This window comes from Cynocephalus volans, chromosome 9 (assembly GCF_027409185.1).
Source record: "Cynocephalus volans isolate mCynVol1 chromosome 9, mCynVol1.pri, whole genome shotgun sequence".
Taxonomy (NCBI): Eukaryota; Metazoa; Chordata; class Mammalia; order Dermoptera; family Cynocephalidae; genus Cynocephalus; species Cynocephalus volans.
The window spans coordinates 127,998,553-128,022,603 of record NC_084468.1 but is presented as its reverse complement, the minus strand read 5'-3'; the positions used below and the strand labels follow the sequence as shown (position 1 = coordinate 128,022,603).

General features: G+C 37.1%; 1 protein-coding gene across 3 annotated transcripts in view; it reads left to right on the top strand.

Moving 5' to 3' along the window:
* ANAPC10 (anaphase promoting complex subunit 10) overlaps positions 1-24,051 on the top strand; it is a 114,132-nt gene that overhangs the window by 30,350 nt on the left and 59,731 nt on the right. For all 3 annotated transcript variants that reach the window (XM_063108423.1, XM_063108422.1, XM_063108421.1), the window contains exon 4: positions 13,189-13,309. In XM_063108423.1, the coding sequence (XP_062964493.1) occupies positions 13,189-13,309 (121 nt within the window). The remainder of the gene's footprint in view (positions 1-13,188; positions 13,310-24,051) is intronic.

Below are 24,051 nucleotides of genomic sequence, written 5' to 3'. Positions count from 1 at the left end.
TGTGAAGTAATATTTCATTATAGTTTTGATTTGCATTTCCCTAATGATTAGTGTTGTTGAGCATCTTTTCATGTGCTTGTTGGGCATTTGTATATCTTCTTTGGAGAAATGGTTATTCAAGTTTTTGCCTGCTTTTGAATTGGGTGGTTTGTCTTTTTGTTGTTGAGCTGTAAGAGTTTTTTATATATCTGTTGCAACTGCTCAAAGCAGCCATAGAAAATATGTACATGAATGGGTGTTGCTTTGTTTCAATAAGACTTTATTTGCAAAAATAGGTGATGGCTCACATTTGGCCTGCAAGCTGTAATTTGCTAATTCCTGATCTCGGGCCTCAGTTCTCAAACTTTTTGGCTTCAGGACCACTTAAAACTTTTATTGAGTGAGTGCTGGTTGGTTAGCTTACTTGGGAGAGCATGATGCTAACAGGAAGATCAAGGGTTCAGATCCCCTTATTGGCCAACCACCCAAAAAATCCAAAAATCAAACTTTTATTGGGGACTCCAAAGATCTTTTATTTATTTTGTTTATATCTACCATTTTATTTATATTAGAAATCATAGATGATGAGTTTTAAGTTATTTATTTAGTTATTCACTAAGTTAACAATGATTAACCTATTATATGTTAACATCAATAACAGTTTTATGAAAAATAACTCTCTTCCCAAACAAACAAAAAATAGTGAGAAGATTGTCATTTTTTTACATTTTCTGTGAACCTCTTTGGTGACTGACTTAAGATAGCTGAAGTCACATTTCTGCCCCTTCATTAAATCTTTTATGACATTGCGTGTCAGATAGCCTCTGGAAAACTCCACTGTGTTTTTAGTATTATTAAGAAAACAGTATGGTCTTGCTGATCCTCTGAAAGGGTTTTGAGGTTCCCCATGGGTCCACAGACGACTCTTTAAGATTATTTCGCTTGGGCAAGATTGGCCTCATTTCTAAGGCTTGACCCTGTCTGGGCTCTCAAATAAATGTCTTAGATATTTGAAAAGGACTCTCCACATTGGTTGTTGGGAAACTAATGATTCCCAGCCCTCTTTAACCTCTGGGAATTGTTTGGCTTACTGCTCCCCAGTAATTATTCTTTCCCCAGCAGTTGTTCTTTGCCTGTCCTTGTGGACTTTTGCTCTATGCATGTGCAGATTGGTGTTCAAGCAGACTCAAGGGGACCCCATGCTGATTTCTGGAGGTTTTTAATCCATGTGTATAGCTCCTTCCTCTTCAACTCGGTGAGACTGCCAGATTCGTTGTGGCTTTTCTGTCCCTGCACTGCGGTCCAGGAATTGCCTGCGTCAGAAAGCCAGCTCGTGTGTAGGGCTGACCTCATTGGTTTTCTCTCTCTCAGGACTCATGCTCCTGTGCAGCCTGTTGCTCACCGTTGTCTACAGATACGTGTTCTCCAGTATTCTAGTTGTTTGTGGTGGGAGGGGAAGTTTTATAGCCGTTATTCCTTCATGAACAGATGTCCCAGTCTTTTTTGTTTTGTTTTTGCTGTTTTGAACATATCTGCTGAAAATTTTGCATGAAGTTTTCATATGTCCTACTAAATCATGGTCTTTGTCTTAGTCTTCAGTGAAAACTTCCATTTTAGCATCCTGTTAATGTGATTAGACACGAACTTTTACACAAAGAGGACATTTTTCACAGTTATTCCAGGAACAAAGAGGAATGTAGTCATTTATAAATATAAAACATTTGTTTGTTTTAGACAAGTATGTGGACATTTATTTTATGTCTCAGTCTCCTGGTAATAATGTACCTAGTGTATTAATAGGGAATGATAAATAGAATTTTATAATCATTTGTTTTTAATTTTGTCTTGTACCTTAGGAGTTATTAGTTACTCATATATAGTGTAGTCATATAGACTTAGATTAAATTCTGACTCTGTGCTTTACTAGATGTGCAAACAAGGACTAGCATAACCTGATCTGAGCCTTAGTCTCCTCATCTGTAATGTGGACATATAATGCCATATTAATTAGTGTTGGGAAAGTAGAATAGTATAGTCAGGGCCCTTGCCTCGGGTCCAGTTGGGTGTGGTTTTAGCACATCCATTGTAAGTAAATTGTGTGTGTATGTGTGCATGCGCGAGTGTGTGTGTGGAGTTAGTGCACATGCGCGCCAGTGTGTCTTTAGTTTTGTTGCTATTCTTCTGTTCTTCAGAGAGAGAGAGGGAGAGAGAGAGAGAGAGGGAGGGAGGAGAGGGAGAGGGAGAGGAGAAGAGTTTTAGTGAAGCAGGCAGGCAGGCGGGTGTCTGCCTTGGGCATCTGCCTGGCGCAGCCATGCTTTCCAACCTGTGGCTCCAAGGACTGTGTGTCCGGTTGCCTAGCTCATAGACCTGCGTGAAGGGGTCTGGTGACCCAGCCTGGTGTATGATGGGCTTGTGATCCAGTCCCTGAATGGGCTTGAGGGGTCTGGTTCCGGGCCCAGCCCTAGCTCAACAATTAGCCTAGTCGGCAGGATTACCAGCAGGTAAAAGAGCCCGACAACTAACGTGGTTGCCTAGCTTTACAATTGGCGTCGGGAACAGGATTAAGAGCGCTGCAACTGTGATGTTGACAAGATTCCAGACATTAGCAGTGGCCCTACAATTGGCGCTGTGAGCAGGATTCCAGCATTAGCCCATAGTGCCACAATTAGGCATGAGAACTTCTAATAACAGAGCTTCTAATAATAGTGTCTTCAACAGGGTGGAAATTTATTTCTTCTACTTCTTTATGTGAGAAGAGCCTGGAAGTCCAGGAGTGGTATGACAGCCCCACAATGTACTTGTGGGTCCAGGTTCCTTCTCTCTTTCCATTCCTTTATTCTTAGCTCATCAATTTTATCTCAAAGTTCGCCTCATGATCCAAGGTTCCTACTGGGATTCCACCCATTATGTTCATATCCCAGGAAACAGGAAGGAGTAGGTGGGAGAGTTGTAGAAGAGGCATGTCTCTCTTTTAAAAAAAACTTCTTTGTGAGACTTCTGGTCAAGATGGCAGAATAGACGGTCCCTAGCGTCACTCTCTCCCACAAATCAACTGATTTAAACTATAAAAACATAACATCAAGTGCATATGGAACGGGGAGATGTCCAGCGGGGGAGGCAGAAGCTCCACGGAGACCACATACCCTGCGGGGCCACCATCGCACGATCTGGCAGATAGGCTTCACCGCCACCACCCGGCTCCATTCCCAGCCCAGCCCAGAGCGCATAGAGTAGGGAATAGTCCGGCAGGGGAGGCGGAGGCTCCGCAGAAACCACACACCCTATGGGACTGCCACTGCATGATCCAGCAGGTAGGCTTCACCGCAGGCACCCGGCTCCATTCCCAGCCTGGCCTATTGCACTTGGAGCAGGGAGACGCCGGCAGGGGAGGCGGGAACTCCACAGGGACCACACTGCTGCCATGCGATCCAGCAGCCTGGCTCAATGCGTAGGGAGCACAGAGACGTCCAGCAGGGGAGATAGAAGCTCCGTAGAGTCCACACACCCTGTGCGGGGGGCCGCCGCCGCACGATCCAGCAGCAGGTAGGCTTCACCACTGCCACCTGGCTCCATCCCAAGCCCAGCCTAGCATAGACAGAGCAGGGAGACATCCTGCAGGGGAAGGGAAAGCTCTGCAGAGACCACACGCTCTGCGGTGCCTGGGTGCATCCCAGCAGCCTGGGCCAGAGCGCCCGGAACAGGGAGAAGTCCAGCATGGGAGGTGGAAGCTCAGCAGAGACCACACACCCTGAGGTACCGCCCCATGATGCAGCAGCCCAGCAGAGTCCAAGCTGACCAGAGAGGTGGCTCCCTGGAGAGGCCCAAGACCTGAGGCAACCACACATGCAAGGCACTAGTGGCCAACTGACCAGTCACTGAGGTAGCCATACCAAATTGGCAACCACAGCAACATCTTAGTCAGTGCATAGTGTCAAACCTGTGGACTGTGAAACCCCCTGCCACAATGAATAAACATCAAAGAAAAGAAACCAGAAATACGAAAAATCAAGAAAGTACACCACCAAAGGATAATAACTCTCAAGCTCTAGATCCTATAGAACAAGAAGCCCTTGAAATGACTGACAAGGAATTTCGAGTGATAATTCTAAGGAAACTGAATGAGATACAAGAACACTCAGCTAGACATTATGATGAAATGAGGAAAAGTATACAGGACCTGAAAGAGGAAATGAAAAAGGAAATCAATGCCCTGAAAAAAAAATGTAGCAGAACTTGCTGAACTGAAGAAGTTATTCAGCGAAATAAAAAACACAACGGAGAGTTTAACCAGCAGGCTTGCAGAAGTTGAAGAGAGAGCGTCTGAACTTGAAGATGGGCTGTTTGAAATAACACAAGCAGACAAAAAAAAAAAAGAAAAAAGAATCAAAGGCATTGAAGAAAATCTGAGAGAGATATCAGACAACCTTAAGCGGTCAAATATCCGAGTCATGGGTATTACAGAAGGGGAGGAAAAAGGAGATTGCATTGAAAACATATTCAACAAAATAGTGGCAGAAAACTTCTCAGGTATAGGAAAAATCACAGATCTTCAGATCCAGGAAGCTCAACGATCTCCAAACAAATTCAACCCAAAAAGGTCTTCTCCAAGACATGTTATAGTCATACTGGCAAAACTCAAAGACAAAGAGAGAATCTTAAAAGCTGCAAGAGAGAAGCATCAAATCACCTATAAGGGAGCCCCAATCAGGCTAACATCAGACTTTTCATCACAAACCCTAAAAGCCAGAAAAGAATGGAATGATATTTTCAAAATACTAAAAGACAGAGATTGCCATCCAAGAATTGCCAGCCACTCTACCCCGCAAGGCTATCCTTCCGAAATGAAGGGCAAATAGTATATTTCTCAGACAAACAAAAACTGTGGGAGTTCACCACCACATGACCACCCTTACAAGAAATTCTCAAGGGAGTACTGGGTTTGGTTCCTGAAAAATAACTACCACTGCCATAAAAACCCAAGAAAAATCAAAACCCACTAGTAGAATAAAAATGGCATTCATGAAGAGAAAACAAACAAAAAGGCTATCTACAACCTAAGGAACCAACAAACAAAGAAAACAAACAGAAAGCAAGAAACAAAAGACACCTAAGAACCAAACAATAATCAATAAAATGCTGGGAATAAATCTACACTTTTCAATAACAACTCTTAATGTAAAAGGCTTAAATTCCCCAATCAAAAGACACAGACTGGCTGACTGGATTAAGAAGGAGGACCCAAGTAAATGCTGCCTTCAAGAGACCCACCTCACCCATAAAGACTCACATAGACTAAGAGTGAAAGGATGGAAAAAGATTTACCATGCACACAGGATAGAATAACGAACTGGAGTAGCTATTCTTATCTGACAAAATAGACTTTAAACTAAAAACCACAAAAAGAGACAATGAGGGACACTACATAATGATAAAAGACTGATCCATCAGGAAGACATAACAACCATAAATGTGTATGCACCCAATGTTGGAGCAGCCAGATTTATTAAACAAGCTCTATTAGACCTAAAGAAGGAAATAGACACTAATACCATAATAGCAGGGGACCTGAACACCCCACTGTCAATATTAGACAGATCATCTAGGCAAAGAATCAGGAGAGAAACACAAGATCTAAACAAGACTCTAGACCAATTGGACTTGGCAGGTTTCTACAGAACATTCCATCCAACAACCTCAGAATATTCATTCTTCTCATCAGCACATGGATCATTCTCCAGGATAGATCACATATTAGGTCACAAATCAAGTCTCAATAAATTCAAAAAAATTGGAATTATCCCATGTATCTTCTCAGACCACAATGGATTAAAACTAGAAATTAATAACAAATGAAACTCTGGAAACTATACAAACACATGGAAATTAAAGAGCATTCTACTTAATGACATATAGGTCCAAGAAGAAATCAAGCAGGAAATCAAAAAATTTATTTAGACTAATGAAAATAATGATACATCATACCAAAACTTGTGGGATACTGCAAAAGCAGTATTAAGGGGGAAATTTATTGCATTAAATGCTCACTTCAGAAGAATAGAAAGGTGGCAAGTGAACAACCTAACACTTCACCTTAAAGAACTAGAAAAACAAGAACAATCCAAACCTAAAGTTAGCAGACGGAAAGAAATCATTAAGATCAGAGCAGAACTGAATGAAATTGAAAACCAAAAAACAATTCAAAAGATCAACGAATCAAAAAGTTGGTTTTTTTGAAAAGATAAATAAAATTGAAAAACCATTAGCATGGCTAACAAAAAAAAGAAGAGAGAAGACTCAAATAACCAAAATTAGAAATGAAAAAGGTGATATTACAACTGATTCATCTGAAATACAAGGAATCATTGGAGACTACTATAAACAACTATACGCCAACAAATTTGAAAATCTGGAGGAAATGGATAAATTTTTGGACACACACAAGCTCCCAGAACTGAACCGTGAAGACGTAGAAAATTTGAACAGACCAATAACAATAAAGGAGATTGAAGCTGTTATCAGAAGGCTCCCAACAAAGAAAAGCCCAGGACCAGATGGATTCACAGCAGAATTTTACCAAACATTCAAAGAGGAATTGACACCAATTCTTTACAAACTATTCCAAAAGATTGAAACGACGCAAATCTCCCAAACTCATTCTATGAAGCAAACATCATCCTGATACCAAAACCAGGTAAAGATATAACCAAAAAAGAAAACTACAGGCCGATATCCTTGATGAATATAGATGCAAAAATCCTCACTAAAATACTAGCAAACAGAATACAGCAACACATACGAAAAATTATTCATCACGATCATGTGGGATTCATCCCAGGGATGCAAGGTTGGTTCAACATACGCAAATCAATAAATGTGATACGCCATATTAATAAACTCAAACACAAGGACCATATGATCATCTCTATAGATGCTGAAAAAGCATTTGATAAAGTTCAGCACTCATTCATGACAAAGACCCTCTATAAGCTAGGTATAGAGGGAAAGTATCTCAACATAATTAAAGCCATATATGCCAAACCCACTGCCAATATCATCCTGAATGGGGAAAAGCTGAAAGCTTTTCCTTTAAGAACAGGAAGTAGACAAGGATGCCCACTCTCACCATTCCTATTCAACATAGTGTTGGAAGTACTAGCCAGAGCAATCAGAGAAGAGAAGGAAATAAAGGGCATCCTTATTGGAAAGGATGAAGTCAAACTGTCCCTGTTTGCAGATGACATGATCCTATATATTGAACAGCCTAAAGCCTCTACAAAAAACTCTTGGAGTTGATAAATGATTTCAGCAGAGTAGCAGGATAAAAAATCAACACACAAAAATCAGCAGCATTTCAATTCTCCAATAGTGAACATGCAGAAAGAGAAATCAAGAAAGCCTGCCCATTTACAATAGCCACCAAAAAAATAAAATACTTAGGAATTGAGTAAACTAAGGATGTGAAAAATCTCTATAATGAGAACTACAAACCACTGCTGAGAGAAATTAGAGAGGATACAAGAAGATGGAAAGATATCCCATGCTCTTGGATTGGAAGAATCAACATAGTGAAAATGTCCATACTACCCAAAGTGATATACAAATTCAATGCAATCCCCATCAAAATTCCAATGGCATTTTTCTCAGAAATGGAAAGAACTATCCAGACATTTATATGGGATAAAAAATGACCACGCATAACCAAAGCAATGCTGAGCAAAAAACATAAAGCTGGAGGCATAACACTACCTGACTTTAAACTATACTGCAAAGCTATAATAACCAAAACAGTATGGTACAGACATAAAAAACACACACACTGATCAATGGAATAGAATAAGGAATACAGAAATGAACCCACACACCTACAGCCATCTGATCTTTGACAAAGGCTCCAAGCCTATACACTGGGGAAGAGACTGCCTCTTTAGCAAATGGTGCTGGGAGAACTGGATATCCATATGCAGGAGAATGAAACTAGACCCATATCTTTCACCATACACTAACATCAACTCAAAATGGATTAAAGAATTAAATATACACCCTGAAACAATAAAACCTCTTAGAGAAAACATAGGAGAAATACTTCAGGAAATAGGACTGGACACAGACTTCATGAATACGACCCCAAAATCACGGGTAACCAAAGAAAAAATAAACAAATGGGATTATATCAAACTAAAAAGCTTCTGCATAGCAAAAGAAACAATTAACAGAGTTAAAAGACAACCAACAGAGTGGGAGAAAATATTTGCAAAATATACATCTGACAAAGGACTAATATCCAGAATATACAAGGAACTGAAACAACTTTACAAGAAAAAAGCAAGCAACCCAATTAAAAAATGGGCAAAAGAGCCAAGTAGGCGTTTCTCTAAGGAAGATATACAAATGGCCAACAGATATATGAAAAAATCCTCAACATCTCTCCGCATCCAGGAAATGCAAATCGAAACTACACTGAGATACCATCTCACTCCAGTTAGGATGGCTAAAATCTAAAAGATTCTGAACGATAAATGCTGGCAAGCTTGTGGAGAAAAAGGGACTCTCATACATTGTTGGTGGGACTGCAAAATGGTGCAGCCTCTATGGAAAATGGTATGGAGGTTCCTTAAACAATTGCAAATAGATCTACCATATGACCCAGCCATCCCACTGTTGGGAATATACCCAGAGGAATGGAAATCATCAAGTCGAAGGTATACCTGTTCCCCAATGTTCATCGCAGCACTCTTTACAATAGCCAAGAGTTGGAACCAGCCCAAATGCCCATCATCAGATGAGTGGATACGGAAAATGTGGTACATCTACACAATGGAATACTACTCAGCTATAAAAACGAATGAAATACTGCCATTTGCAACAACATGGATGGACCTTGAGAGAATTATATTAAGTGAAACAAGTCAGGCACAGAAAGAGAAATACCACATGTTCTCACTTATTGGAGGGAGCTAAAAATTAATATATAAATTCACACACACACATACACACATACACACACAAACCGGGGGGGGGGGGGAAGAAGATATAACAACCACAATTATTTGAAGTTGATACAACAAACAAACAGAAAGGACATTGTTGGGGGGGAGGGGGGGAGGGAGAAGGGAGGGAGGTTTTGGTGATGGGGAGCATTAATCAGCTACAATGTATATCGACAAAATAAAATTAAAAAAAAAAAAAATACAAGGAACTGAAACAACTTTACAAGAAAAAAGCAAGCAACCCAATTAAAAAATGGGCAAAAGAGCCAAGTAGGCGTTTCTCTAAGGAAGATATACAAATGGCCAACAGATATATGAAAAAATCCTCAACATCTCTCCGCATCCAGGAAATGCAAATCAAAACTACACTGAGATACCATCTCACTCCAGTTAGGATGGCTAAAATCTAAAAGATTCTGAACGATAAATGCTGGCAAGCTTGTGGAGAAAAAGGGACTCTCATACATTGTTGGTGGGACTGCAAAATGGTGCAGCCTCTATGGAACATGGTATGGAGGTTCCTCAAACAATTGCAGATAGATCTACCATATGACCCAGCTATCCCACTGCTGGGAATATACCCAGAGGAATGGAAATCATCAAGTCGAAGGTATACCTGTTCCCCAGTGTTCATCGCAGCACTCTTTACAATAGCCAAGAGTTGGAACCAGCCCAATGTCCATCATCGGATGAGTGGGTCTGGAAAATGTGGTATATCTACACAATGGAATACTACTCAGCTATAAAAATGAATGAAATACTGACATTTGCAACAACATGGATGGACCTTGAGAGAATTTTATAAGTGAAACAAGTCAGGCACAGAAAGAGAAATACCACATGTTCTCACTTATTGGTGGGAGCTAAAAATAAATAAATAAATTCACACACACACACACACACACACACACACACACACACACACACACACACACACACACACACACAAAACTGGGGAGGGGCGGAGAAGACATAACAAGTACAATTCCTTGAAGTTGATACGACAAGGAAACAGAAAGGACGTTGTTTGGTGGGAGTGGGGAGAGGGAGGAGGTAGGGAGGTTTTGGTAATGGGCCACAATAATCAGCCACAATGTATATCGACAAAATAAAATTCAAAATATAAAAATAAATAAAAAAAACTTTGTAATACACAATTATTTTGTTCAAATCTTACTGGCCATAACTTACTCATGTGATCCTACCTAGCTTTAAGGGAAGTTGGGTCCTTACCTGGATTTTCTGAAGAAGGGATGAAGGGGAGTATCTGTCACTAATGTCTTCTGTTGGAATGTCATGGATTCCAAACCAGATGAGAAAATATTCGAGAGTCAGCTGCGGCAGTCAAAATATCACCTTTATAAAACTGACAGAGCTGATGTTTGAGAAACATCATAACTGCATTATATCTATAGTCATCTATGTTCCATAATATTCAACCCTAGAATTAAACAGGCTTACCCATCTAGTTATGAAAGTGCTAAGCCAGGTAGCACCTGCCCCTATTAAGTTCGTGGCATGAAGGAACGTGGCATGTTTGCTTTTTGCCAGCAACTCTTTCTCAGAACAAAGAGTGTAGTGGGTGAGGAGATAGAGAGAGGCTGGGAGTGTGACTTGTGTTGTCAAAAATAGGGAAGTATTACCTCCTTTTTTTCTCCACTCCTGCAGTATATTAAGAGTTTAGCATGATGCCCGGCATATAATAAGCATTCAACATATGGTGATTATTATTATCATAATGATTTGAGTAACTGCCACTGTGTCTCTGCATTTAATCTTACCACATATATTGCTGTTTGAGAAACAGCATGATTTCCTATGCAATATTTTTTAAACTCGTCATGAGATAAAATTGATAGCTTTATAAGATTTTAGTGTATCTTTTAGAGTAATAAGTTTACTTTTGGTGAGGTCACAGTTTCTTTTGCAAATGTAATGAGACTGTATATAGCATACAGTATACATATGATTTCTGGGGATATGTGAACCTCAGGATAAGAACCTCTGGTTTGGATAAAATTTAAAGAACTGAAAAGACCTACATACCACTGTAAACTGGTATTAATGACTGTTGAATAAGCTAGGTACAGTTAGTTAATTAAGAGGAAGACAGTAGTGGTTAAGATCATGTTAGGCAGACAGACACATGTTTGAACTCTAACTGGGCCCAAGTACTAGCTTTTTGACCCTAAGCCAGTTATTAATCTGAGTGTTATTGGGTCTTTTTGGTAGTCATTAAAATGGAAATAATAGTAGTTCCTATTTCACAGGTTGAGGAATAAAAAATACATTTAAAGCATTATTTCTGGGCCAGACATAACAGTATTCACTTGCTATTTGCTGCTGTTTTCATTATAATTAGTGTTATTACTATTCTTTGCCTTTCCATCCTTACCCTGATTATCTTGTAAGTTCCAGTGACTAAGTTATCCTGCATTTCATAACTTAGAAATAAAAATATTCTGAGCAAAAAGATTGATCCTTTAGACCTGCTTTTGTTAAAAAAGAAAAAAAGTCCTTAAGAGTAATCTTCATGATCTTTGATCTCTCCATAGTAAGAAAGACCTTTTACTTCCTGCTTATGGTTCATCAAGGAAAAAGGTCTTTAGTATGTATGCCCTTCAGAATTTGTCCTTCTTTGCTTCCTCTCTTGTCTCTTTCCTGGCCCAGCAGAAAGACAAAGATGGTCAGTTTGATACCTCTGGCCTCTTTTGAAAACCTAGTAATGGTATTTATCCTATCAGCAGTTCCTGGATATTTAGTGTTTTACATCATGATCTGAGGAAAAGTCGTTGACTTTGCCCATTCCATTCTGATGAATAGCTTAGGCCACAGAAGTTTGGTCACCGCAGTAAGAGTTACAGATCCCCTGCTGTTTTTAATAGGCTGACTTTTGACACAGACTGCTTCTGTTCAAGGAGCTCATTGTTATTAAGTTAGTGCCAGTTTACACTAGAACTTAACTTTCAAAGCACATTTAAGGAGACTTTTTAATGATTTTTTGGGTCAGTTTTAAAAATTGCCTAATGTTTTCTTTTCTGATGGCCAAGTAATACATGCTTATCTTGAAAAATTATTCAGAAAATATGGAAATCATAAAGAAGAAAATAAAGATCCCCTATAGTTCTGATGCGCCAAAATAGTCACTTTTACTATTTTTATATGATTCCATCTTTTTCTATATGTAAATATTGATTTATATGCCTTTTAAAAAATTTGTTTCCTTTGAAATACGATCCTTCTGTATATATTGTTTTGTAATCTGCTTTTTTCCTACTGTAACTGTATATCTGCATAATTATTTTAAGTAGTTGTATTTCATTGAATGGATATATTATAACGTACTTAACCAGTTCCCTATTGCAATGGATATTTAGGTTATTCATAATTTTTTGTAATTTAATCACAGGACAATATTATTCTACATTTGTTTTTAAGTAATTATATTATTATTGTCTTTTAATGTATTCTTAGAAGTTGAGAAAGTTGTGTACCTATTAACTGGCTATAAAAGTACCCTTTTCTAATCAAATTTGGCTATTATCAGTCATTTTAATATTTTCCAATATGATAAGAAAACTAGTGTCTCTTGTGTGTTTTAATTTGTTTTTTTGGTTATTAGAAATGAAACATCTTTTCATGTTTTTTGGCCACTTGCATTTTTTTCCGAGGTTAATTTTTTCTTATATATTCTATGCTTATTTCTCTATGATATGTATATTTAAAAAGCAAGACCACAATTTTATTTTTTGTAAGTAACAAGTATGTTTTCTATTATTTAAAAAGATGTTTTTCTCTTTGCTGGACTCAGTTTCTTACTTAGCTAGCTATTTGCAAGTATTACTATAGGAAATTATATAATTAACTAGTAAAGAAAACCAAACTTGTTAGAATAATTTCTTTATCTAAAAGGGGACAGAAATCTTCAATGCTTGTTTGCATGCTAAGGTGCCTAATTTGGTTTAACTGTTCCTTCTTTGCTCTCATCTTGTTCTTGACCATGTTCTATATAAGAAATGTCTATGTAAGTAAAATATTATATCTGTACCTATATTTTCACATGTTCTTCATTTTCTTATTGTTGAAATTAAAGGAACTGAAAATTGTTGATTCAAATACTTGTTTTAGCAAACTATGATTTTCAAAATCAGAAGATAAGATGCTTTGGAAATAATATTTTCATATGATAAAGTGCATGTTGTTTTTACTTTATTGCTTTTAGAAGAAAAACGACAGTGAAGACATTATGTATTTATGCAGACTACAAATCTGATGAAAGCTATACTCCAAGCAAGATCTCAGTCAGAGTAGGAAATAATTTTCACAACCTTCAAGAAATTCGGGTATGTCTTCCAAATTTTTAAAAATATGTTATCCTTTAAGTCTTGCTCTTTAGAAGATAGTTACAGTTGTTATTACATTAGACATGTTAAAATGTTAATATATGTCAGTCTATTTTGTGTTGCTATAACAGAGTACCTGAGATGGGGTAATCTGTAAAGAAAAGGCATTTCTTTGGCTCATGATTCTGGAGGCTGGAAAGTTCAAGAAGCATGGTGCTGGCATCTGCTTGGCTTCTGGTGAGGACCACCTGGCTGCATCACAATGTAGCGGAGAAGCAGAAGGGGAAATGGTGTGCCAAAAGGGACCAAACCCTTGCCCTTGCAGTAACTAATTCAGTCCCATGAGAGTGAGAACTCACTCTCATGGGATGGCAATAATCTATTCATGAGGGATCAACCCCCATGACCCAAACATCTCCCACTAGACCCTACCTCCCAACACTGCCATGTTGGCTATTAAACTTCAACATGTGTTGTGGTGGGGACAAACCACATCTAAACCGTAGCAATATATAAAAGGAAAATTGTCATTATTGAAGAAAACATACTTACATATATTTTTTATATAAGTTCTGGTTGTTCTCTTTGGGTTTTTTTCCAATATTTTGTTATAGAAATTTTCAGACATACAGAAAAGCTGAAAAATTGTACAGTGTACCCCAATTACTCAACTCTTAGATTCTTCAGCTGTTAATTTTTCCCTATATTTGCTTTATTACAATCTGTCGATCTAATTTTTTTATGCATTAAGTTGCAGGTATATGTACATTTCATCCCACATACTTCACCATGATATATTAGTAGAGTTATCAATATTTGCTTAATATTAATTTTTTAAGGTTAATTTATGTACAATTTTGCACAAATTTCAAGTATATCATTTGGTGAATTTTGACAAATGTATACATCTCTGTAAACCCAACTCATAGTAAGATATAGAACATATACATCATCCCAGAAAATTCCCTCATATTTTTTTCCAGTCAGTTTTCATCTCTGCCCTATCCTCAGAAGTCACTACTGTTGTGATTTTATTTGTTTTTACCATGGATCAGTTTTTCCTGTTTTAGGCTAACACATAAATGGCATCATACAGGATGTAACTTTTATGTAAGGCTTCTTTCACTCAGCTTAATTTTTTTGATATTCATCCATGTCATTGCATGTATCAGTATTTCATGTTTTTTTCTCCTGAGTTGTATTGTGTTGTTTGAATATGCCACGCTTCATTTATTCTGTTTATAACTTTTTGAAGCTATTTGGATGGTTCTTTTGTTACCTGAATTTTACTAGTCCCCAAATATTTACCTTTCAGGGATATTTTTAGTGTCTTTGAACTGTATACCTATGAAGCTCTGGCTCTTAGCATTTTCTGTCAGGAAACCATTGAACCCAAGTAATCATTAAAATCTGTTGGTTCTGAGAGAGCTAGGAAGCACTTGTGATTTTTTGAAAAACTTTCAGTTTATTTGTGGCTGAGACTCTTATTTGACTTAGTGCCATAATATAAACAGTTAGAAACAAAATACTGAATAAAAAGTACACGTTCTTCCATGGTTTTCTTATTAAATGCAGTGTTGTTTTCTTGTGAAGTTGCTTATGTATTGACAAATAAGAATAGGTAAGGACGTTGTCCACCTAGGCATTTTTGTTGTTTTATCCTTCTTTGAGATGTTTGTCACTTTTTACAAAATTAATTATTTTAAATTGACAAACATTGTATGTATTTATCATGTGCAACATGATGTTTTGAAATATGTATACTTTGTAGAATGGCTAAATTGAGCTGATTAACACATGCATTACCTCACATACCACTGTTTGTGATGAGAACACTCAAAATCTACTCTCAGCAGTGTTGTAGAGTACAGTAATTGTTATTAATATAGTCACCATGTTGTACAATAGATCTTTTGAATTTATTCCTCCTATCTAACTGAAATTTTTCATCTTTTGACCAACATCCCCCTCCACACACCTTGAAGCCTCTGGAAATCATCATTCTACTTTTGCTTCTGTGATCAACTTTTTTAGATTCCATATATACGTGAGATCATGTGGTATTTGTCTTTCTGTGCCTGGTTAATTTCACTTAATATGATGTCCTCCAGGTTCATATGTGTTGTTGCAAATGACAGGCCTTTTTTCAAGGCCGAATAGTATTCCATTGTGTATATAAACCACATATTCTTTATCCATTCATCTGCTGATGGACACTTGGGTTGATTCCATGTCTTAGCTATTGTGAATAACATTGCAGTGAATAAGGGACTACAGATATCTCTTCAACATACTGATTTCATTTCCTTTGGATATATATGTATATATATACCCAGTAATGAGATTGCTGGATCACATGGTAGTCCTATTTTTAATTTTCTGGGGACCTTGTATTTTTTTTTTTTCCCATAATAGCTGTACTAATATGCATTTCTACCAACAGTGTGCAAGGGTTCCCTTTTCTCCACATCCTCACCAACACTTGTTATCGTTCATCTTTTTGATAATAGCCATTCTAACAGGTGTGAGGTGGTATCTCATTGTGGTTTTTATTTTCATTTCCCTGATTATTAGTGACTTCGAGCATTTTTTCATATACTTGTTGGTCATTTGTATGCCATCTTTGGGAAATGCCTATTCAGTTGTTTGCCCATTTTTAAATTGTATTGTTTTCTTGCCCTTGAGTTGTTTTAGTTCCTTATATATTTTGGATATCAACCCCTTATCAGAGGTATGGTTTGCAAATATTTGCTCCCATTTTTTAGGTTGCCTCTTCACCTTTGCTATGCAGAAGGTTTTTAGTGTTATGTAAGTCCATTTGTCTATTTTTGCTTTGGTTGCCTGTGCTTTTGGGGTCATATCTGAAGAATCATTGCCCAGACCAATGTCAGGAAGCTTTTCCCCTATGTTTTATTTAGTAGTTTTACAGTTTTAGGTCTGATGTTTAAGTCTAATCCATCTAGAGTTGATTTTTGTATATGGTGTGAGATAAGAATCAGATTACATTCTTCTACACATGTATATCTAGTTTTCCCAGCACCATTTATTGAAGAGGCCATCGTTTCTCCTTTATGTGTACTTGGCACCTTTGTTAAAAATCAATTGGCCATAAATATGTGGATTTATTTCTAGGCTCTCTATTTTGTTGATCTTTGTGTCTGTTTTTATACCAGTACCATGCTGATTTGATTACTATAGCTTTGTAGTATAGTATATTTTGAAGTCAGGTAATGTGATGCCTCCAGCATTGTTCATTTTTGTCAAGATTGCTTTGGCTGTTTGCGGTCTTTTGTTGTTCTGTGTGAATTTTAGGATTGTTTTTTCTATTTCTGTGAAGAATGTTGGAATTTTGATAGGGATTGCCTTGAATTTGTAGATCGCTTTGCATTGAATCTGTAGATCACTTTGGGTAGTATGGGCATTTTAACAATATTAATTCTTTCCCTCCATGAACATGGGATATCTTTTCATTTATATACTACATGTGCTTTAATTTTTTTCATCAGTGTTTTATAGTTTTCAGTGTATAGGTAACCTCCTTGTTTAAATTTATTCCTAAGAATTTTTTTTTTGTAGCTATTATAAGTGGGATTTTCTTCATTTCTTTTTTAGCTGGTTTGTTGTGAGTGTATGGAAGTACTACAGATTTTTGTACGTTGATTTTGTATCTTGCAACTTTACTGAATTTGTTTATTAGTTTTTTCAGTTTTTTGGAGGAGTGTTTAAGGTTTTCTGTATATGAGATCATGTCATCCACAAATATCCTTTTAATTTGGATGGCTTTTCTTTCTTTCTCTTTTCTAGTAGCTCTGACTAGGATTTCCAGTACTGTATTCAATAGAAGTGGCAAGAGTGGGTATTTTTGTTTTGTTTGTGATATTGAAGGAAAAGTTTTCAACTTTTTACCATTAGGTGTGACGTTAACTGTAGATTTGTTTTACGTGGCCTTTACTGTGTTGAGGTATATTCCTTCTATACCTAGTTTGTTGAGTTTTTATTATGAAAGGGTGTTGAATTTTTAAGTGCTTTTTTTGCATCTATTGAAAAGATCATATTGCTTTTTGTCTTTCTGTTAATGTGGTGCATTACATTCATAGATTTGCAAATGTTGAACCATCTTTGCATCTCTGGGGTAAAGCCTACTTGATTATGGTGAATGCGCCTTTTAATGTGCAGTTGAATTCAGTTTGCTTGTATTTTGTTGAAGAATTGTGCATCTAGGTTGATTAGGAATATTGGCCTGTAATTTTCTTTTCTTGTAGTTTTCTTGTCTGGCTTTGGTATCAGTATAATGATTCCATCAAAAAATGAGTTTAGAAATATTCCTTCTTCAGTTTTTTGGAAAAGTTTGGAAGGATTGATATTCTTCTTTAAGTGTTTGGTAGAATTCAGCAGTGACTCCATCCAGTCCTAGGCTTTTCTTTAATGGGAGATTTTTTATTAGTGATTTAATCTCTTGTTACTGGTCTGTTCAGATTTCCTATTTCTTCATCATTTAGTCTTGGTAGGTTTTATGTGACTAGGAATTTATTCATTTCTTCTAGGTTATCCAACTTGTTGGCATATAATTGTTCATAGAAGTCTCTTATGATCCTATGTCTTTCTATGGTATCAGTTGTAATGTCTCCTGTTTCATTCCTGATTTTTATTTATTTGAGTCCCATCTCTTTTTTTCTTAATCTAGCTAAAAATTTGTCAAATTTGTTTATCTTTAATTTGTTTACCTCTTATTTTTGTTGGTCTTTTCTATTTTTCTGGTTTCTATTTCATTTGTTATTGATCTGATCTTTATATTTCCTTCTTTCTACTAGCTTTGGGCTTTGTTTCTTATTTTTGTAGTTCCTTGAGATGTAACGTTAGGTTGATTATTTGAAACTTTTTTTCTTTTTTGAGGTAAGCATTTATTGTTATAAACATCCCTCTTAGAACTGCTTTTGCTTCATCCCATTAGTTTTGGCATGTTGTATTTCCCTGTTCATTCATTTCAAGATGTTTTAAATTTTCCCTCTTCTTTTTTGTTTAAGAGCATGTTGTTTAATTTTCATGTATTTGTGAATTTTTTGAAATTCCTCCTATTATTGATTTCTTGTTTCAAACTATTGTGGTTGGAAAAGATAACTGATATGATTTTGGTCTTCTTAAATTTGTTATGACTTTTTTTGTGGCTTTATATGTCATCCGGAGAATGTTCTGTGTGTGCTTGAGAAGAATGTGTATTCTGCTGCTGTTACGTGGAATATTCTGTATATGTGTGTTAAGTCCATTTGGTCTAAAATGTAGTTTAAGTTTGATATTTCCTTATTGATTTTCTTTCATGATGATTTGTCCGTTGCTGAATGTGGGGTAATAAAGTTCCCTGTCATTATTGTAGTCTCTCTCTCCTTTTAGTGCATTTAATACTTGCTTTATCTATTTGGGTGCTTCAATGTTGGGTACATATATATTTACAATTGTTATTTTTTTGATGAATTGACTTCTTTGTCATTATATAATGACTTTCTTTATTTCTACTTACATTTTTTGACTTAAAGTCTACTTTATCTGATAGAAATATAGCTACCTCCATTCTCTTTTGATTTCCGTTTCAATGGGATATCTTTTTCCATTTCTTTGCTTTTAGTCTATGTGTATGCTTCAACATAAAGTGAGTATCTTTTAGATGGCATATAGTTGGATCTTGTTTATTTATTTAGCCACTCTGTCTTTTGTTTGGAGAATTTACTCCATTTATATTTAAGGTAATTATTGACAGGTAAGAACTTACTACTGCTATTTTGTTAATTGTTTTCTGGTTGTTTTTTAGATCCTTTGTTTCTTCCTCTTTTGCTTTTTTACCTTGTGATTAGGTGATTTTTCTCTAATGGTATGCTTTGATTTCTTTTTATTTTTAAAAATATCTATTATAGGTTTTTGCTTTGTTGTTACTGTGAGGCTTACATAAAATATAATTACAGTAGGCTATTTTAAGCTGATAAGAACTTAACTTTGATTGTGTAAAATAATTACACTTTTACTCCACCATCATCTTCCCATATTTTGTTTTTGAGATCAAAATTTTTGTCTTTTTATGTAGTATATTCCTTACCAAATTTTTGTAGCTATTATTATTTTTAATAGTTTTTTCTTTTTAAAAAAATTATTATTATTATTTTGGCAGCTGGTTAGTACAGGGATCAAACCCTAGACCCCTTAGTGTTGTCAGCACCATGCTAATTGGCCGGCCCAATTGTTTTGTTTTTTAACCTTTATACTAAAGATAAAAGTGGTTTACACACCACCGTTAAAGTATTAGAATATTCTGAATTTGGTTGTTTACTAACTTGTGAGCTATATTTTCATATGTGTTTGTGTTACTAATTAGTGTCTTTTTCTTTCAGTCTGAAGAATTTCCTCTTTAGTGTTTCTTTTAAGACATGTCTGTTGTTTGTTTGGAAATGTCTTTATCTTCATTTCTGAAGGACAGCCTTGTTGGGTACAGTATTCTGGGTGGGCAGTTTTTTGTTTTTTTTTTCTTTCTTTCTTCAGAACTGTGAATATATCATCCCATGCTCTCCTGGCATGTAAAGTTTCAGCTGAGAAATCCACTGCTAGCCTTATTAGAACTCCTTTATATATGATTTGCTTCTTTTTTCTTGCTGCTTTCAGGATCTTCTCTGTCTTTGATTTCTGACAATTTGATTATAATACGTCTTGGTGTTGTCTTGTTTGGATTGAATCTCATTGGAGACCTTTAACCTTTCTCTACCTGGATATTTATGTCTTTCCCTAGATTTGGAAAGTTTCTTGCTATTATTTCTCTAAATAAGCTTTCTACCCTTTTTTCTCTCTCTCCTTCTTCAACTCCTATAACTTGAATATTTACTCTTTTGATGCTGTATTATAAATTCTGTAAATTTTCTTCATTCCTTTTAATTCTTTTTCTTTTTTCTTTTTTTTTGTCTGTGTATTTCCAAATAACCTGTCTTTAAGTTCTGAGATTCATTTTTCTGCTTGATCAATTCTGTTGATGCTTTCTATTGCATTTTTTATTCCATTCACTGTATTTTTCAGCTCCAGAATTTTATTTTTTAAATTAATCTTTTTGTTAAATTTTTCATTTTGTTGTTTACTGTTTTCCTGATTTCATTAATTGTTTCTGTATTTTTTTGATGTTTGCTGAGATTCCTTTAAACAATTATTTTGTATTTTTTGTCAGGCAGTTCATAAATCTCCACTTCTTTAGGGTCAGTTATTGGTGCTTTATTTTGTTCCTTTGGTAGTGTCATACTTTCCTGATTATTCTTGATCCTTGTAGACATATCTTGGTGTCTCTGCATTTCAAGAAGTAGGGACTCATTCCAGTGTTTGTACACTGGCTTTGTCAAGCCCTTCACTGGTCAGCGCATCCAGAGTTTCTGGACCAGCCTTCTGGCATGCTTTGTGGATGGACTTGCTGCCTGGGTCAGCAGGGTTAGGCCTGGATCCTGGATCCATTGAGGTGCACCTATTGATTAGGTCTGTAGTGATGGGTCTGAAGCTTGAATTTACAAGGGTGGGCCTAGAACCTATTTTTTGTGAGGGCCAGCCTGAAGTCTGTATCCACGGGGACTGACCTAGCACTCGAGTGGTCTTTGCGCCTGAGTCTCTAGGGAGCTGCCAGACCCTAGGATGGGTTTGGTGCCTGAGTCCTCTGGTAAGGGCCTGTAGACTAAGTCTATAGGGACTGGCCTGGCACTGGGGTGGGCCTGGAGCCTGAGTTCACGAGGGCTTCCCTGGAGCCTGAGTTTGCAGGGTTGGTTCTGTAGTCTTGGTTTGTGGGTGCTGGCCTGGCCTGGTGTCTACTGGGGTGAGCCTGCACCCTAGGTTCACTGGAGCCTGGGGCCATGGGGACTGGCCTGGAGCTTGTGTTTGGCTTGGTGCTGGGACAGGTGTGGATCCTGGGTCCACAGGGGCCAGCCTAGAGGCTAGGTCTGTGAGGGATGGCTTGGGTCCTGGAGCCACAGGAGCCAGCTTGGAACCTGGATCTATAGGGGCAGTCCTGGAGCCTGGGTTCATGGCTGCCAGCCCAGTCCTGGAGTACACTTGGATGGGTTTGATCTCTGGGTCTGCTGGAACAGGCCTGGATCCCTGAATCTGCTAGAGTGTGGGATGGCAGGGGCAGCCTGGCCCTGAGCAGTCCTGGAGCCTTTGTCTATGGGTGCTGTCCTGGTGCCTGAGGTGAGGGGTACTGACATGGCACTAAGGTGAGCCTGAAGCCTGGGGTTATCTGGGGTGGGCCTGGAGGCTGGGGCCACAGTGGCTAGCCTGGTCCTGGGTTGTCTTGGAGCCTGTATCTGCAGGAGCTGGCCTGGAAGCTGGGTCCATGGGTGCCAGCCTGATGGCTAGTTCTTTGGCAGCAGGCCTGAAGCCTGAGCCTGTGGGGGCCAGCTCACTGCTGGGGCTGGTTGAGTGCCCAGCTCTGTTAGGGCTGGTTTGGCCTTGGGGCAGGTCTAGAGACTAACCCTGGAGGGTGGCCTGGAGCCTGAGTCTGTGGGGGCTGTCCTGGTGGTGGGGCAGGCCTAGAGACTGCCAGGGCAGGCCCGGAGCCTCAGTATGCCCCCATGCCAAGGCAGGCCTGGAGGCTCAGTCTGTGGGTACTGGCCTGTAGTTTGGAGCTGTGGCTTCCTGTCCAGTGCTCGATTTTACTGGGTCAAGCCTGATGTTGGGGTCTGAGTCAAAGTCTGGTACTCACTTCTCTCTCCTTCCTCCAAGTGGAGGATATCTTGTCTGCATGCTGTGCTGCCTGGGGTTGGAGGAAAGAGGACATGGATAATGTAAAATTGTCTTTCCTAGTCTCTTCAAACATCTTTTTAAATTTCTGTGCTACACTCAGTTGGTATAATCTCACCTGGTTTCCTTAGCTCTTGTGAAGTATTTTTGTGTGGGGATATAGCTAGTTGTTCAAATTGATGTTTCTGCAGGGAGCAAAGCATTGGAAAGTCCTGTCTGTCATCTTGCTGTTGTCCAGACTCAAGTTCATGGCTTTGAAATGACTACCTAGTCTTGTTGTAGACAGTTATTGTACTTTACTTTTAAAGAACTTGTTTGAGAACTAATTTCAGTTTTTGAAAAATTGCTGTAAGATTTTTCTTTTGGTTGAAAGACATTTGTTAGTTTGTCCAAGAGACTATACTCATTAACAAGTACTCCCCAAACCTGAATAAATTCATAAATAAATCAGCTCTTAATTTTCTTGGTAAGCTCCTCCACTAACTGTGGTGCTTTTTTTATTCAATATTTCAAATAGTTCAAATTATTTTTCTTATAATTATGTTGGACCAGTTGATAGCCCTTTTAGTCATATATCTGATACATTTAACCTGTGTTTAGTGCTCTGATGACTTGAGATATTTACTTCTTATACTTTGTTAAACATTTCGTATTTATCAAATGATTTGATCACTCATATTGAGAAGCCTTTTGGGGGGTAGAAATGGCTTGTTTTGGTTTATAACTAAAGATTTCTTATATAATTCCTCAGGCAATTTGAGATATGTAAAACACTAGAAATAAAATATTTTGATTTGGTATCTGTGGTATATATTTGAAATTTCCACTAGATGTCACTGTTGTCCTTTAGTTTCTAGTCTCATTAGTCAGTTCAAGACACCTCAAGTAGTCTTAAGTGGGGCTAGTTTTTCCTAGAGTATATATGTTCAAAAACTCTTTGATGCATTTTGGGAAATGTATGTCTTCATACAGTGTTTCTAGATTTTGTATTAAACATGTTTTGTATTTTGTTAGAAATCATACTAACCTTTAATAAGGATTTTGGGATGTTAATAAGAGAAAATTTAAATAATATTTGGACCTTGCGGGACACTTTTAATCTAGTCTTTGCATCTATGATATCATTTAAGTGCTGAAACATTAGCCATATAGAAAAAGGGCTACTGTGTGTACTCCCTTAATTTTTCCTAAATGTGTTTATATTTCTGTGTAGTGACCACATAGCCTCATGAGACCAGTAACACTAAATATTACCCAGGTGATAATGTAAGTTGTTTTCCTGAAAATTTTAATGAATATACTGCTTTTTTGCCATAGTTTTTGCTAAGGAACCATAATTTTTGGATGTTGCTTTAAAATATTAGTGCTTAGCCTTTTGCAGATCATGATATGAAAGATACTTTCATCTTTTAATTGTACCTCTTTGTGATTTATAATGTTTATCTTTTTTCTTTTATAAGTTAAAGAAATAACAGTCCGCTATGACTTTGTTTTTTAAGGAAAAATAAAGCAGATCACCATTTTATTTTTTTTACATTACTCCACTACACGATCTAAATTTTTTTTTTAATCTTTGCTTCTAACTCAGATACCAAGACAAGTGATTAAAATAGTGTGAACTTTTATGAGGTTTTTAGAGACATCTTTCATTAGTTATAGGACTGATTTAACTGAGTGGAAAATCCTACTAAATCTTTTTATATTTTTCCATGGACGCTTGCCCACTGGAGGGTGTAGTGTGTATTAGAGTGTTTTAATAGGTTTTCTTTTTTTACTAGAAATTATGGATTTGTTTACTTGAAACATTCTAAATACTTACTTTCTGTAATTTTATTATTGATTTGAAGTATAATTTTTATAAAAAATTGGTTCATGATGAGAAAAGCTAATGACTACCCAGTTTATCCCCAAATTATTCTTTTTCTATCATATATATTTTCCTTCATTTCAGTTATAAAGCATGTATTGTATCTAGATCTTTATTACCTTGATTG